The sequence below is a fragment of the Melanostigma gelatinosum genome (assembly GCF_949748355.1).
Source record: "Melanostigma gelatinosum genome assembly, chromosome: 6".
Lineage (NCBI taxonomy): Eukaryota > Metazoa > Chordata > Actinopteri > Perciformes > Zoarcidae > Melanostigma > Melanostigma gelatinosum.
In genome coordinates this window covers 18945863-18962786 of record NC_136639.1, presented here as the reverse complement: position 1 = coordinate 18962786, position 16924 = coordinate 18945863, and the positions used below count along the sequence as shown (strand labels likewise).

At 40.1% G+C, this 16924-nt stretch overlaps 3 protein-coding genes across 5 annotated transcripts; 2 read left to right on the top strand and 1 right to left on the bottom strand.

The window, feature by feature from the left end:
• The first annotated feature begins 389 nt into the window (after positions 1–389).
• On the top strand, positions 390–6446 carry rsrc2 (arginine/serine-rich coiled-coil 2). Of its 3 annotated transcripts, none has more exons than XM_079271026.1 (10): positions 390–504; positions 1573–1705; positions 2043–2083; positions 3465–3628; positions 3926–4051; positions 4189–4236; positions 4941–5020; positions 5104–5363; positions 5520–5609; positions 5719–6446. In XM_079271026.1, exons 1-10 carry the CDS (start codon positions 499–501, stop codon positions 5902–5904), a joined length of 1134 nt encoding a protein of 377 aa, XP_079127152.1. In that variant the 5' UTR covers positions 390–498; the 3' UTR covers positions 5905–6446. The 3 variants fall into 3 exon arrangements, with proteins under 3 accessions (XP_079127152.1, XP_079127150.1, XP_079127151.1); XM_079271024.1 differs by having other exon boundaries at positions 4189–4305; XM_079271025.1 differs by having other exon boundaries at positions 4189–4305; positions 5520–5613; positions 5723–6446.
• A 493-nt stretch (positions 6447–6939) lies between these two features.
• On the bottom strand, positions 6940–9189 carry LOC306778340 (uncharacterized protein; the record flags this gene model as incomplete). Its single annotated transcript, XM_079269805.1, has 4 exons — positions 8858–9189; positions 8010–8139; positions 7780–7913; positions 6940–7671 (listed from the first exon to the last, which is right to left on the bottom strand). Exons 1-4 carry the CDS (start codon positions 8975–8977, stop codon positions 6940–6942), a joined length of 1116 nt encoding a protein of 371 aa, XP_079125931.1. The 5' UTR covers positions 8978–9189.
• Positions 9190–9404: 215 nt separating this feature from the next.
• On the top strand, positions 9405–15901 carry zcchc8 (zinc finger, CCHC domain containing 8). Its single transcript, XM_079270228.1, has 14 exons — positions 9405–9591; positions 9755–9794; positions 9902–9973; positions 10993–11095; positions 11181–11258; positions 11390–11493; positions 11767–11832; positions 11945–12005; positions 12098–12234; positions 12354–12496; positions 12621–12736; positions 13148–13234; positions 13857–13977; positions 14239–15901. The coding sequence occupies exons 1-14, from the start codon at positions 9414–9416 to the stop codon at positions 15543–15545; spliced, it is 2613 nt and encodes an 870-aa protein (XP_079126354.1). The 5' UTR covers positions 9405–9413; the 3' UTR covers positions 15546–15901.
• The last annotated feature ends 1023 nt before the right edge of the window (positions 15902–16924 follow it).

Here is a 16924-nt window from a genome sequence, read left to right as displayed (position 1 = left end):
GTGGCGTTGCCAGGTTGGATACTTTTCGGTCTATTAAGCGAAGTGATGTGACTTTACTGCTAAACTTTCAGTGATTTAAAAATGAGATCATTCATCAGTGACTTATATGTGTTTTTAGTTTTAAAAGGAAAAGAATACCAGCACTATTTCTCAGTTTATCAGCCCTCAAAAACCACTCACAATGGTAAACACTGAATATCTCCCAATTGTTATTTAATTGCACATCATTTAATTTACTTAGTTAAAATTGAATTACCTAACATATTTCTAGATATTTGCTGCGCCAATTGTGTTGTTTGGTCCACTCAAACTCGATGTGGGTTACACAACTCTGTTAGCATTTGCCTGAATCTGTGGGATAGAAGAGGTCAAACCTGGCAACTTGGATCAAATTGGCAGAGCAAGACAACGGCAGCATAGCAGCTAAGTACCTCTCCGTGTTCGTATGCACGGTCAACAAAACAGTGTTACATATAACTCACAGTGTGCTCCAGGATTATGTCGGTAAGTACCATTACATAACAGTAATCAAGACCCACATAAATGCAGAAAGATCTAAGTAACGTTAGTATTATAGGTTTACGATTATATATAGAAATACGTTTTCTTTAAGATGGCGGGTAGCGTTAGTTAGCTTAGCGACCCAGCTAACGCTAAATCTGCTCTCTGACTGATGCATGAATGGCGAACGTAGTGGGATTTAGCTAATACAGAAAGCTAACTGGCTTGTTTTTGTGAATGTACCGAAAGAGCAATGCCATGACACTCAAATCAAGTGGATGTCGTATTTTGATTAAGCCAAGGAAAGGGTCTCATTACATCACCAGTAACGTTAGCTAGCAGCTTTTTAGCATAATATATCGCTAGCGTTATTATTTATTTAACGTTAGTTGACCAAGGTAACGTTCGTGCTATTGATGGCACATTTGAAAGCGCTGTTTATATTTGTATGTGTGGTAACTTTAACCTTACTAAATTATATTATTCCCATCTGACTGGGCATCTTTTGATTGAAGTTAAACAAGTACCATTAATCAAGGATGTTACATGTACACCACGGGTAAAGTGTGCTTAATAAGATGGGGAATAATATAACCTTAGCACTTGAACCCATTCTTACGAAAACTTTTGAAGTTGGTGTGTATTTGACATGTTAACTATCACAATTATCATTGTGAGTGTGTTTCATTTGCAATTGTAAGAATGAGCAAAATGATACAAGGATTATACAATAATGTATACAGGGACATTAAAACGCATGTCCTATATGGCCCTGTGCAGCACAATTTGTTTTGGTTTAAAGTCATCTCATACACTGCTGTTGTTGTAAATGTAGTTGTGTTTCAAGGTTTTCTAATGGGCTAATGTCAACCTTTGGAGGTGTATACAATAGCTTTGTTAAAAATATCAAAGTATTGATATATACCGATACTGAATGTTGACATGCTGAAATCAGATGTTTTTAGCTATCAATAGCATTTCAGCCCTTGGTTGCATATCATGGTGGCAATTGTTTTCGTGGTTTTAACAACATGACACTGAATGTGTTTACCATGTTTCCATTTCTTCCAGGGAAGCGACAGTGACTCGGTCGACATGACCAGAACAGGCTCCCCAGTTCATCACAGAAAAAAGTCATCCAGATCTCCCAGGAGCTCCAAACACCACCATTCACAGTCACGGTCACGCTCCAGAGACCGAAAACGTTAGTATTCAGTAACAGTACCCAGGCAGTGTTGAAAATGCCAGAATAATTGGGGCCATGGTATGAAATGTGTTCTCAGTAGACTCATGAGATCCATCTGTAGAATTCGTCGGAAGTAAATAGCTGACCACGGAATTAGCAGCAAAAAAAATAGAACGAGTCAATTCCCCAACAGGAACTACTGCATAATCCTGTCTACTAACTGCATAAAGTACTATATGCAGTAGCTTTACTATGCGTTTGTCCAAATGTGCTCTTCTCAACCTCGTTTTGTTTTACAAGTCTGCTGAAAAGGTAAATGATTATTTGTCAGCGCTCTGCTCTCTGCTGTTTCCAGGTGACAGAAAATACAGACGGAGTCGCAGCAGGAGTAAAGAGGTAATTGATGAATTTATTTCTATGACTAGAAACGCATTTGATGTTATTTTGAACTCTTAAGTTGTATTCCTCGTTAATTTTAGGTTGAGGTGAGTATGTTTTATAAGGTTTCATTTGTTACAGTAACCAAATTAAGAACAAAATAAATAGATTGAGATGGGCTCGCTCACATGGAAAGGGTCCTTTTTTTTACCTTCCCCATGTTGACATGTCTCAAAGGACGTTTTTATCCTTGGATATCTATCATTGTTTATCACCATATTAAATGGTGAAGAGTAGATTTTTTATTTATTTTTGTTAAATACTGTGTGTAGATCACATGATAACATTTCTATAATAAATCATACTCAGCGTGCTAATGCACGAAGAGACTGAACAGAAGACCCTGCTGACATAGCAAAATAATATGTCTACTACTGGGACAGGTAACTATCTGCCATTCAAACTCCTATTTGTCTCACACTATTTGTAGAACAAATTTAATTAACTCTTGCATCTCTTTCAGCTAGGGATGGGCATAATTAAACAAGCTATTGCTTTCATTTATCCAAATGGCGTTTATTCCATTTCTGTGTAATTATGTCAGACTAATTTGTCTGGAAAAAGAGTAACAACTTCTGCCTCCCTCTTTAGTGACATGCCACATACTAATGAAGACCCGTTCCAAACTATGTTCACATGAGATACAGTCCGTGCGACTCTGTTATGAAGAGAATTTGACTTTAAAATGGTGCATAGGACATCAATTCTGGCAAAAAAAGGCATTGTAGAAATGCATCATTTTTTATTTAGGAAGTTTTTTTTCCTGTTTTGTATGATTTGGATGCTGTAAGTAAAGAAGCTGTAAGAAGTAAGTCGGATGCCCATCCCTACTTTTGCCTTTCAGTGATTTAATATATTTTTTCTCCAGAGAATCCCATCGTAGGGTTTTGCATGCACACTATTACAAGATGTAAGACGGTCCAAACATTTTAGTTTGATTACATTATTATCTTACATTTACATCCATAGTGACAATAAGCGCATTGTGGGTACAAAAAGTGCAAGAATCATGCAGGTACATCAACGTCGAGTATGCTGATGTGCTACATTTACAGACAATAGAAGGTGGAGAAAGATTTCATTTTTATGTTACGGGCCACGGTGCAGTCTGAACAGAGTTTTCAATTCCATTGAAATTATTGTATTCAAATTAGTCCTTATTATAGACACGCCCACACTTTCAATCATACTCACAGAATTTGTATGAAAGTGGATTTTAAATGACACGGTTTTTTTGACAACTTGTCAAGATTGATTACATACCGTCTGCCATAAGCCATGGTACTAACTCTTTTTGTTGCACTATTTTCCTGAAAGAGACAACTTCTTCTTAAAACAGGCACGAAAGAGGGACTCTGAGAAGCCATCAAAATCACACAGAAAAACAGACGAGCGGCAACAGCCAGAGAGACTTTCAGCAGAGAATGGAGAGGAGCGATCCAGACGCAAAGACAGGAGACCCTCAAAGGGCCGGAGCTTGTCCAGGTCACACTCCCGAGAGAGGTTAGTCTGGTAAATAAACTGCATAAAGACATATGTTCAGCGGATTTAACTTGTTTAATAAGAAGGAAATTCATTGGTATGTTATAGTTTCTGGATTCATCTTTGGGATTATTGAAAGCCCAGAAATTCTCATAATTTCTGTTGTGGAAGTCCTGGTCTCGTTAAATACCGCTCAACATTTTTGATATACAGTAGATCATCTGTTCTAAACAGTAATCAAGGATACATGTATGGCAGCACTATAAGTCATGCCAGTCATTTCTCTTGATTTGAGTTGATGGCTCTTATTGCTTTCAGACGGCCTCACAGCAAAAGTAAGGACAAACGGCGATCGCGCAGCCGGGACAAGAAGAAGAAAGCTAGGTCTCGCTCTGGTTCAAGGACCAAACACCGTCATCACAGCAAAAGTCGCAGTAAGAGCAGGTGAGCTTAAACTAATTATCAGTATATCTTGTGAGGACTAAATGTGTTTGAACTCTTGTCCTGCATGCGTATCATTCTACTTGTTATTAACAGTATGTTCATTGATTTTATTTCATTTTTTTTGGTTGTTCCATCAGGGAGCGAAAGAAAAGGAGTGAGAAAGTGAGCAGAAAGAGTCGAAGCAGGTCTGTTAATCCACCTGCCTTCCGGGGCCGAAACGCAGCTATGGATGCACAAGAGGCCCTGGCCAGAAGGCAAGGCAACAGTTTATAGGGCACTTACAATATAGATGGTTGGTTGTTCTGCTCTGGCCAAATCCAAGAAATGGTAGAGGTGCTTCTTGCATCTGTGTAATAGCAACTACAAAGCTTAAAAAAAAGAATGAATTAATCATACAGACACTGAAAACTTTTACTGCCCTACTAATGCCTGACAGTTTAAGGATATGATAAAGCTAGCAGGCAAAGCACAGGTAGCATTAACGGAACCCAGTAATCTGACTTCTCATCCAAGTTGCACTTGCCAGAGCGCATTGTTGTTCATTAAACCACGTTGGTAGGAGAACAAAGGTGGGGTGTACTGGTGGTCTGGGTCTCTTCAGACACTGATCATGTCATTTTAATGTCCACATTTAGAGTCTGGCCGGGGACCTTTGTTGAATGTACCCCCTCCTTTCTCTACCTTCATTTCCTTTCAAATAACTCTACTGTCCCCTGTTACATAAAAGCAAAAATGCTCCAAAAAAAAGGCAAATAAAAAGTCTGGCTGATGTCTCCAACGTGTGGAGCTATGATTTTTATGCTCACACGTAATATCACTTTTAGGTAAATAACAGTGGGAACAATGGGCTTTTAAACCAAATGAGTAACATCATCTTCTCTTTTTCCAGGCTGGAGAGAGCAAAGAAACTACAAGAGCAGAAGGAGAAGGAACTGTTGGAGAAACAGCAACAGGAGGAGATTGTTGCAGGTGAGAAGGGCTTATTTAAAACCTTGATCATTCGAGTCCAGATTCAGTTACTTACCATTCCGGTCTGTGTGTTTTGTTTCCAGTGACTGCCCCTATCGCAGCAGTTGCAGCTGCAGTGGCCACCTCAAGCCCTGCCCTAAATGTGGCGGCCCTCCTGGCCTCTGGGACCCAGGTCACGCCTCAGATAGCCATGGCAGCGCAGATGGCAGCCCTTCAAGCAAAAACACTGGCAGAGACGGGTATCGCTGTACCCAGCTACTATAACCCGTCCGCTGTAAACCCCATGAAGTTCGCAGAGCAGGAGAAAAAGAGGAAAATGCTTTGGCAGGGAAAGAAGGAGGGGGTAAGATTATTATTATTATTATTATTATTATATACCGTTATTTCTTATTTATCTTGCAGTTTTATGCATGCCCAGCATTTCCTTCTCACTTTGTTTAAAAAGATGTTTTTATTTGTATAGATTTATTATTACATGATGCTTATTTCCATTTTTAAGGACAAGTCGCAGACAGCTGAGTTGTGGGAGAAGCTGAACTTTGGAAACAAGAACCAAAATGTTAAATTCCGCAAACTAATGGGTATTAAGGCAAGTATAATTGTAATTTTATTTAACCGATGGGTACTTGATACTGCCAACCACTTAAAGCTTTGTAATCGAAATGTCTTGGGGTTAATTTAATTTGTGTTCTTTACAGGGAGAGGATGAAGTTGAAGTTGCCAAACCACTTAATGAGGAGGGCTTGAAGACGCTTCAAAAGCAGGAGGAGATGTTTCGGAACCTTGACGTTCAGTACGAGATGGCTCGCTCTCAGACACACACCCAGAGGGGGATGGGCCTCGGTTTCACCTCCTCGTTCTCGCGTGGAATGGATTCCATCTAGTGCCAAACATTGGCCGTCTTTGCCACTCATCTGATCATATAGGATCACCGATTCATCGCTCGCCCTCAAGCTTGCACGGATGTTGCTCTGAATCTGTAATTTATTTATAGACAAACATCTCACATATTGGAACATTATAATGTAAATAGCCAGATGCTGAGTTTGTCTCAGTGTTTATGAATCTGTACTGTAATCTTTTCAAAAGGACGCATCGGTTTGACTTGTTGATACCGCTTAAAATTAGATATTTGTTTGAATAATGTGTTAGCTTTTTTTAAAAACCCGACTATTGATATGTGATTGTTTCAAGATAAACTGAATGTAATGTAGTTCAAGTGCACACTGTTTATATTCATATAGCGAAAGCCATCGGAAGTCAATTTTGCATTATCAAAATTCCACAGATTCATTTCACCTGACTTGGAAAAAAACAACTGTGGGTTATAATACATTTTGTCTTCTGGATTGTCGTGGATAAAGTTGTGCTTGACAATAGAAATCACATACTTCAAATGTTCTTGAAATAAATTTGTTTTGTGTTGGAATAAGATTTTTAATACATCACCTCCCATTATTTGTGATGTGTTTATTAGATGTCTGGTCAAATGAGCTTTAACGTTACCAGGGCTGGGTGTGAATGATACAATTATAAATGAATACATTTAAAAATGAATTTCCAAATTCCATTCATAAAGCAATATAACTAAGGCAAAATCATATGGAATGAAATTGATGTCAAGTTATATGAACTGCGCATGATATCAAAAAAATAACTAATACTAAACAAAGTGTCACTTGTCAAACAATCTGCTTGCAATTAATAATGTTGCTAAAAACATGAAATTGTTATGGCAATATGATTTAACCGAAAGTCAAGCAACCTCGACTTGTCACCCAGCCATAGTTTTTACCAAAGCTGATAGAAATGCAGTCCAAAGCAAGAAAAGACAACTTCACATACAAACTTTTTATTATAATACTGGAAATTGGATCAATTTCAGGTCTTCGTGTCGACACCTAATTGGAAACCCACTCCTATTTACATATGAGGCTGGAGTACAGCACATGAGCCACACCAGTGATGAGGTTGTGGTTGGCAAACTCGAGGATAAGGAGCAGGATTGGGTACTCGCTGTGTCTCTTCTCCACACTGGACTCATCACTTAGGCCCATCCAATGAAGCAGCAGTGTTTGCATGGCTTCTGGGAAAAGCTCTGTGGCTAGCTCTTCTGCAGGTGGCAAGTCACTAATTCGTTCAATATGCTGTACTTTAAAGCCCTCCACTTTCTGGCTGATGCCGCTGTTGGCTGCATGAAACTGTTGCCCTAGCCATCGTCCTATACCACAAAGCAAGGAACTTGAATACGCACAGCCCCAGTCTTTGGCCTTCAGCAGGGCTAACACAGTTTCTGTTACATCCTTTTCTTCTACATTCCCATTTATGTACCGATCAATGTTGTCCAAAAGCATCAAGATGGTCTCCAGCTGTTCTGTGTTGCTTTGAGTCTCAGCGGAGAGTTTGTCATCCAAGCGGTGCAATCTCTGTCTCACTGTGGCTATAACATGTTGGCTTTGCTCAGCCTGCAAGCTCTGCTTGGGAATAGAACAATAGTCGTGGTCTGCTGATCTATCGCCTGTGTCACTGCAATGCACATCCACTGACTCCATGCCAACATGGCGATGCTGAGGTTGTGGCATTTCAAGCTGCACATTGAGGCTGTAACTCATTTTCAGGGGGCTTTCATTTATCTGCGATTTCCAAACATCCTGCAAAGGAAAGACAGTAAAACATCAAAACAAAAGATATATTGGGGTGTTTTTAAAACAAAGCAAATGTATAACGTAAAGACGTGCATAATGTTAACTGTACTGCACCTGGAAGTTCTCTAACACAGCGAGCTGCTCTTGCTTACTGTACATCTCAAAGGCTACTCGGAAAAGTCCTTGAACACTGTAGAACCAGAGGCTGTTATTTGCAGTATGTACCTTCAACCCATGGAACCTGAATGCTGCAACAGGAAACGTTGTCAACTTTTAGTGTGTGTGTGGTGTAAGTGAAATCATTGTTAAGGCTTGTGGTGCTATTTTCTCTTGCGTATTTTTACCTGAGGAAAAATGTATTTTTGTTGCGAATCCTTTCTTGGCAAACTTTGCGTGGTATCTGGGATGGTTCTCTGTGCGGATATCCGTGTTGGAGAAGACATCAGCTCCTAAATAAAGAGGAACCACTGGACTCTGAAAAAGATGATGATACATCAGAGATGATACATACTGGTATTGATATTACATTTTAAAAATATTGATATGTTTGTGTATAGGGCCTAGAATATTGTGTAAATAATCCAGTGACTCTTAAATCACGCATTTATACAGTTTATACAGGTTACAGACTATCTGCCCCTACTCATTTTGGGTGTAAGTAATTTGCCATGAAAGAGACGAAACGCACAATACACAAGTTAATGATGGATTTGACTGATATCAGGCTCCTTTAAGATGAGCCAGTCCTGTGCCCCCCCCCCCCCAGATAACTGTAATGATCTGTTCAAATCATATCTCATATCTATGAACTACTGTATTGCTTTTGTGCAGGTTGAATATCCTGTAAACTATTTGATTAGGCTGCAAAATATTTACTCGAATGTAGATTTTTAAGACGCCCTGTTTTTAAAAGCATTTAAAAGCGAGTTGCCCTTCTTTGTTTAATCCTTAGAAAATGTAAATAGTGTTTTTATCAGTTTTAACTATTTGTGATTGTCACGTGATCTCGCGCTCGCTTCACTACGGATTATTAACAGATTAATAAAAGATGACGATGACCGCTATAGCACCCTTTAGCTGCTAGAGGGTGCTATATCGGTCATCGTCATCTGACACCAGGGGCTATGGGAAATATCAGTACAGAAACACATCTACCATTGTCGTTGATAGAATATCTTTGAGCCTCACTCACCTCGTTAGAACACTCCGTCAGACTGAACGATGTCGGGTTGACCATGTAAATATAGCGGATCCTCCGTGAACTCCCGTCCCACTGCGGTAAAGTTAAGTGGATAGTTGGGCAACTTGACATTGCTGGATGCAATTGAACCTTCTCAATCGGTCACAATTGTTAAATTGTTTAGTAGTAATCCGAATCTTTCACAAGAATACTTTAAACGACAGTAAATAAGTCAAACGGCTACAAAAAAACCCAAACCCCTCAGCGATGTTTTAAGGACAAAGCAAGCCGCTGTGAAAAAACGTGGCTCCTCTATGAACTGTGTTGTCGTGGTGTATTTGCAATTTATAGATTTAGCTACATATATTTCATAAAAGATTGGGCGTTTTGTCCTGTCGCTTGTTTACTTTTTGGTAATCTGAGATCTCAACCTGTAATTCAACGTTGTGGGCAAATAAAATCCCTGGTATACGTGTACCTAACACGTGACATAAGGAGGACCAATGAAGACGAAGAATAGTTGCTTTCACCTCTGAACTCCTTTCCTGTACCACAAAGCTGGGTAAAAATGGCTGAAGTGGATTTCGGGGATAGTGAGCTCTTTGAGCAGCTCGATGACTCCGCACCGCCCGGCCCGACGCATATTCGCTTCACAAGCGATGAGGAAGACCAGGAGGAGACGAGCCAGCTCCAGGGCAGACTGGAGGAGTGTGATGACTCCATTCAGAGGCTAACTGAAGAGAATATCCTTGCGTCAGTTGCGCTAAGTGTGTGCTAGCACTGTTGATGTAGCGCTAGCTTACGTCAGCTAGCACCTGCGACCAAAACAGAAAACGCACAACCTCGACGTGTATGCTAATGGTTCTTGTGTATGTCTTCTGTGTATTACCTTAACTCGTATATTACATAAAGGTTTGAGAAGAAAACTGAACATCCTGACACGACCAAGGTAACGTTACTGTTAGCTGACACAAAGTAATGCGCATACGAATGAATCGAAACTGATCACTCAGTGACGTTAACAAGCGACACGTTTTTTCTCTGACTTTATAACAGCATCGCAATGGAAGATGTCAACATGGACGGGCCAGCTCTTCAAATCTTTTATATCAACAACATTATTTCAAAGTAAGGAGTCAAATACATGTTTTGCTCACTCGTGCTTCACTCGAGTGAGTCACGGCTGTCTAAGGTGATATTGACAATGTTTTAACCAGTGGCGGCTGGTGGAAAATGTTCTAGGTAGGGCCATCTTATCAATTTCAGCAAACATCCCAGTATGATTTAATGCAAAAAAAATGTAAGTATCAAACACGCATTATTACTTGGCAGTTAAATGTTTAACATTTATTCCAACACGAAAAACAGCAGTAAATAACACTGATATAATATAATATAATATAATACCTTTTTATAGGAGGTAAAGATCAGGAGAAGTAAACATGAAGTGCAATTATGAATACTGATGTTAAATTAAGCTATGATGAGTTTTCACTGTTAATTTAACATCTCAATTACATGTTGATGCCTCCATGACCAAGTTAAGCAGATGAGACTGAGGACAACTATGTAGAATAAAAGATGTTCACTTTGCCTAATATGTAGCTTGACAGAGTTCTCCATGTGTGTCCTGGTGTTCTCATGTTTCCTTACCTCCTCATCCCTCACTCCCTACCCTGGTGTTCTCATGTTTCCTTACCTCCTCATCCCTCACTCCCTACCCTGGTGTTCTCATGTTTCCTTACCTCCTCATCCCTCACTCCTGTAACTGTCCGTGCTGGATCCGTCCCCGTTGTTTTAAAAAGCTAAATAAATGATTAGCATGATGTCATCCAGCTAGCCAAACCTGTCTGGTGTACAGCTAGTACAGAAGCTTCGCATGTACTGCTTCCCTTTCCCGCGAGTCTGCTGTCTGATTGTGAGGTCAGGCTGATCTGATATCAGCTCTTTGGCTGCAGAATCTCCGCCAAAGTTCTCCTCTCAAACGGGGGTTGGAGGAGGAGTGCTGGCATTTTGCCAGCACTTGTTAGTGTTTACATAACGGCTAAGACGATGAAAGTGTAGCATATTATTTACCTTGCCGTGTATGTGTGCTTTATCTCTAAATTAATTGATAACAAAAAACTACAATTAATGTCTCCCTTTAGGTTGTGTCGTCAAGAAATTGAAGATTGCGTCTGCAGTGTGATTTTGAAGCACCAGAAACCGAGCAATGAAAAGAAAAACTCCACCTTTCAAATGAAACCTCAGGTGTTTGCCCATAATGTATCTTATTGTGATAGATGATAATAGTTATTAATTTGCTAAAAAAAATAATGTTTTATCCCGTTTGAAGAATTCAGCTTTTGATATGGATGAAGATCTGCAGAGGTCCTCTTCCAGTAACGCCAGAACAACAACTGAAGCATTTAAAGTGAGGATTTACTATTATTTTCAGTGACTTGCATGTTCCACAATCTCTTGCCACATGGAAGAGAAAATGTTTTCAAATAGTCTACATGAAATGTTACCATCATTAATAATTTTCTTGTCTTCCTGCCTTAGGTGGTTGGAAGTGTCCTATACTTTACTACATTCAGTGTTGATAAACTTGGACAGCCTCTGGTGAATGAAAACCCCCAGCTGACAGATGGTTGGGACATTCCAAGGTATCTTTAAAATGGAGAAATTGACACACCATCAAAAATCGACAGTCTTGTCTGCCAGTTCATCTGATGTGAACATGTGTTGCACATTTGAAAAGTATTTTGCCCTGGGATAATAATCTTCCTTTTTAAAATAAATATGTCCTGATTTGAAATATGGCAATTTATTATACAATATCCAGCATATAAGTGGCACTTGTGTTGAAATAGACAAGATACAGAGTTTGTTGCTTTGTTTTGCACAAACATGATACAATTTCCTGAATTGTTGCACAGCTATCACCAGATTTTCAACCAAGTCATTGGCACAGATGGACAGGAACTAGAGATGAAAGACAAAAGGTATGTCAGGTTATTAATGAAGCTTTATTCAGTTTCCATCTTCGGTTTATGACTTGGTTTGTTTGTGGCATATATCTGCAAAATGAGCCCATCACTGATCTGTTCATTTTAGACCCAGAGCAATGTGTTTCAACTGTGGTTTGAGTGGTCATCAGCTGAGAGACTGTCCCAAGGTGAGAACAAGTAAACATTATTATGGAATGAGTCCAAGTTAAATATAAGAAGGGTCTTGATTTACTACATTGATACATGTTTACCTTCCTAGCCCAAAGACATGACTGTAATAAATGAGAGAAGAAAGGAGTTTAATCAGAGCAACAACCAGACCATGCAGAGTAACCAGCGGTACCATGCTGATGAAGTGGAGGAGCGGTTTGCTAAATACAAGCCGGGAGTCATGAGGTAGGATTGTTATGGTTGTAAACAACAGACACAAACACAATTTAATCACATTCAATATCAATTGTACCAAGTAAAAATAAATCTTGATCATGTAATGTTTTACATTGTGTTATGAACAGTGAGGAGCTGTTGACAGCCCTGGGACTTGATGGCACCACCCTCCCTCCTCTGATTTATCGCATGAGGCAGCTCGGCTACCCTCCAGGTTGGCTTAAAGAGGCAGAGATGGAAAACTCTGGCTTAACCATGTATGATGGACATGGTATGTTCGAAATTAAACTTGTGTGGTCGCACTGATTTTCTGTTGAGTAAACTACTGCAAAACAATGTATTGACGCGTACCACGGTTGGGCTGAAATCCTGTTTTTCCTTCTTCTGTTTTCTAGTTCCAATTGATGCTAGTTTAACAGACAATACCAATACACAAAACATATCCTATGATGTTTCCAAGCTGGTTGAATTCCCAGGCTTCAATGTACCTGCATCACAACAAATGAAAGATGTAAGTCCTACAATATAAACCTTTCTTGAATGGATCACGAGATATATCTGCATTATATTCACATTTCAGTTATATTCATATTTGTTTTATTTATTTCTTCAGTTTTTCTAAAATCAGATGGAGGAACATGGAAATCAATGCAATAATCTGATATTTCATCAGCATTTGTGCTAAAATACTTAAATTTGAACCATAGTACAATTACAATTTTCTGTTACATATTTGAGATAATTGATTTATTCAAATACAGTACATGGAGTAACTTTAAGGTATATAATTGTATTTTGTCTATCATAAGGAAACAGCATCCTAATGGCTGCACACTGTTGTTTGAGTCGTCCTTTTTATTGCCAGGGCATCTTCACAGCAGTTGCAGATCTCAGTTTTTCTTTCTATTTTTCTGACGACCAGGACTTCATGCAGTACGGTTCAATTCCCATGCAGACCAACCACTTCAAGGAAAACTATGCCGCCTACCTGTCCAAAAACTTCCCTACGGTAATTTATCTTAAAGTCCCTGAAGTGATTGGGTTTTTCCTCACACCATTGGACAGCCCTGCATCACTCCAACCATACTTTCTAGATATTACATGTCCAAACACTATTGGTACTACTGTTGTTTCCTTATCATCCAACAAAAATCAGACATAGAATGGATGTACCTGTAGGAAATATTATGAATACCAAAACTGATAAAAGAACTATGCCAAAAAAGTGCACTTCTAATGTAAAGTCTTCAGATAACTTGGAGGATTTGAGAGAGAAAATAATTATTCGCCACATGCTGCTGGTCCCCACTGACTGGGTTTAACGCACTACCCGCATTTAAATGAATGGGAGAACTGGCAATTTTGCTGCAACATCTGGTTTTGTGTGAATGCAGCCTCAGCTCGCCATTTTACTCTATACAACGGGCCATGCTTTCCACATTCTACATAATCCCACTTAGACAGCCATTCATACTAACCCAGTGCACAGTCCTCTCTCTCATTCCAGCCTCTGGATTCTTTTAAGTTAACACTGTTTAGCAATTTACTGGCACTGATAAAGAGAAGATGTGTAATGACTCAGCATTTGGGCACAGCCTTTGAATACTTGTGTCATTCTTCCTTGCCAACAGCCTGGTGACTCCTGCAACAAGAGACGGCATGAATCTGAGTCATCTCCAAACCAAAGGAAGAAGACGAGGTCCAGTCCTGATAGGAACTCCGATAGAAGCTCGGACATGGATGTTGAATCAGGTAACTGTTTGTCTCAGTTACGTTTTTCAGCAGCCTCATCATTTGTCTTTCACGAGTTACTTGATCACAAAGGCTGAAGCAGTAATCTGTAATTATCTTAATCTTGATATCCACTCTGTTGCTTTATGACATGATAAAAAAATAACTGCTTTTACAATGTTGCCATGTTTTAAAAAGCAGCTCCTCTGTTTTTATTCGTAGCTCAAATGCAGAATAATGCATCGTAACACTCCCTTTCTATTTTTTGGTGTCACTCCACAGACCCAGGAACACCGTACTGTGAGAGCCGAGGTGATTTCCAGTTCCAACCTCCGCTACCCCCTGGCTCCCCTTGCTTCAGCTCACCGCCTCCTTTACCTCGGGGCACTCCTCCAGCTACACCCACTCCCCCACCGCTCCCTAAAGGGACACCACCTCCCACACCCACTAATGGCTCCCCAGCTCTGCGGGGGCCAAAGTACATAATCATTGATGACACCGTGGACGAAACGGAGGATGAATTGACATTGGAGGAACTAGAGGAGCAGCAGAGGTTGATTTGGGCTGCTCTAGAAAATGCTGACACTTCCACTAATAGCGACTGTGAGACACCTGCAGCGGGAACACCTGTACCCAGTTCACCAAGTGTGTCCACACCTGCTTCTGCCTGCACCCAAACGGAGGTAGTTGAAGAAGCGATGGACACAACAAGGCCTGCAGAAACCTGCCACAGCAGTAAAAATCAAAGGGAACCAAGGGTTGAAGATGTCAGCCCTCAGAGTCCTGGTCCAGTCAAAGCCCAAGATATCAGCACTCAGAGTCCTGGTCCAGTCAACGCCCAAGATATCAGCCCTCAGAGTCCTGGTCCAGTCAACGCCCAAGATATCAGCCCTCAGAGTCCTGGTCCAGTCAAAGCCCAAGATATCAGCCCTCAGAGTCCTGGTCCAGTCAAAGCCCAAGATATCAGCACTCAGAGTCCTGGTCCAGTCAACGCCCAAGATATCAGCCCTCAGAGTCCTGGTCCAGTCAACGCCCAAGATATCAGCCCTCAGAGTCCTGGTCTAGTCAACACCCAAGATATCAGCCCTCAGAGTCCTGGTCCTGTCAAAGTCCAAGATATCAGCCCTCAGAGTCCTGGTCCTGTCAAAGTCCAAGATATCAGCCCTCAGAGTCCTGGTCCAGTCAACTCCCAAGATATCAGCCCTCAGAGTCCTCGTCCTGTCAAAGCCCAAGATATCAGCCCTCAGAGTCCTCGTCCTGTCAAAGTCCAAGATATCAGCCCTCAGAGTCCTGGTCCAGTCAAAGCCCAAGATATCAGCCCTCAGAGTCCTCGTCCTGTCAAAGCCCAATATGTCAGTCCTCTGAGTCCTGGTCCAGTCAAATGCGAAGAAAACAACCCACGGAGCCCTGATGGTTTCTCTAATGACGAGAGGATAACCGCTGTTCCTCATCGGAGCCGGTTTGCAGCTGGCATTGTTCCATTTGAAGATACACCAGAGTTCACTGAGGTCGCTGAAGCCACAGGAACATATCTTAGGATCAGAGACGTGCTTAAAAGTTCCCCTCGCAATTTGGCGAGGAAAAAATAAAATATGTACCGTGTTTGTTTGGACACATGGACATTTTTTTTTAAACAAAAACCTATTTTTTCATTTTCATGACCATCCTATCAAGCATGATTTTAGCTGTTTGTCATTTTGTACCAAGTTGAATGTCTATGGTTTGTATATACACATGTTATCTGTGAATATACCAACAGGGATAGGCATTTAGGGATGCTGCAACAGCAATAGTGTCAGTTTTTATCAATTACTCTTTTTTTCAAGCAGTTGTGTTACTCATGCTGTTCATTTTATTGTAAAACTTGTAAAATGGTAATTTCCTGACCTGTATAAATGGCTTTTTCTATTTTTGTCTCACTCAAAATGCTCTGAGTAAAAATGTTTTCCCTTGCTTCAGTGAATTATTTCGTCTGGCAGCCGTGGATCGATCTACATTTTGTCTTTGTTCATCAAATAGATTCATATCACAGCTGAAATAAAGTTCTTTCCCCCCCCCTTTCAAACTGATCTGCCAGCAAAAATGCATTGTAAAATGTTCAAATACAGATTCAACACAACTAGCAATATGTTAGGCAATAGACTGTTATGACCCCTCCCCTCCACTAGGGGTGTGTGTCCTGTTAGCTGGCTCTCTTCTGACTTTGAGGATGTTGATCGTCAGCTGATGAGCCACACCTGAGCCTGGTGTGGTTCCAGATTTAAAGTCTCGCCACCTGAACATTGACAGCCTTATTTATTTGCTCACGGCTGCTGTTTAGTTTGTTCCTCGTCTGGTCTCCCAGTTATGTTATAACAAGATGCAAATGAGTGTTGGTCAGTCATGATGAGCCTTTTTAATAAAATGGTTGACTGGTGGGTTTTCTTTTGCAGAAAATAGGATAACAATATTGTTATACTTTCAAGAGGAATTTTAAAAAGAACAGATTTTGGAGCATGCAAAATTGTAGTACTAATAACTTCCCATATGCAATTGAGAATGTTTTATTTTTAGAAAAGCATTACATGCTGTTTAAAAGTTAAGATAATTTACCAACATCGTGGATGTTATGTCATATTCCAAAATGTTAGAACATACAGTACACACCAAAACTTGTATCCGCAGCATTTGCACTTAGACTTGTGACTGACTTGCACATAGTTGCATACTAAATACTCACATACTCGTACATACTAATGCAAAAATGCATGCATACACAAGCCCATGTGTGGATGTGCTAAAAGTTATTTCACCCCTTGCAAAGAGAAACCTTAGAGACCATAGCCTCTATATAAGAAGGTTGTGTCTCATACCTTTTGTGATAAAGTATTAATCGCAGACATGAAGTTTAAACTCAACTTTTATATTCTTTCTTTATATTGAAAAGTCAGAAATTTATGTTAAAATCTTGACAATTATCTTGGAATTT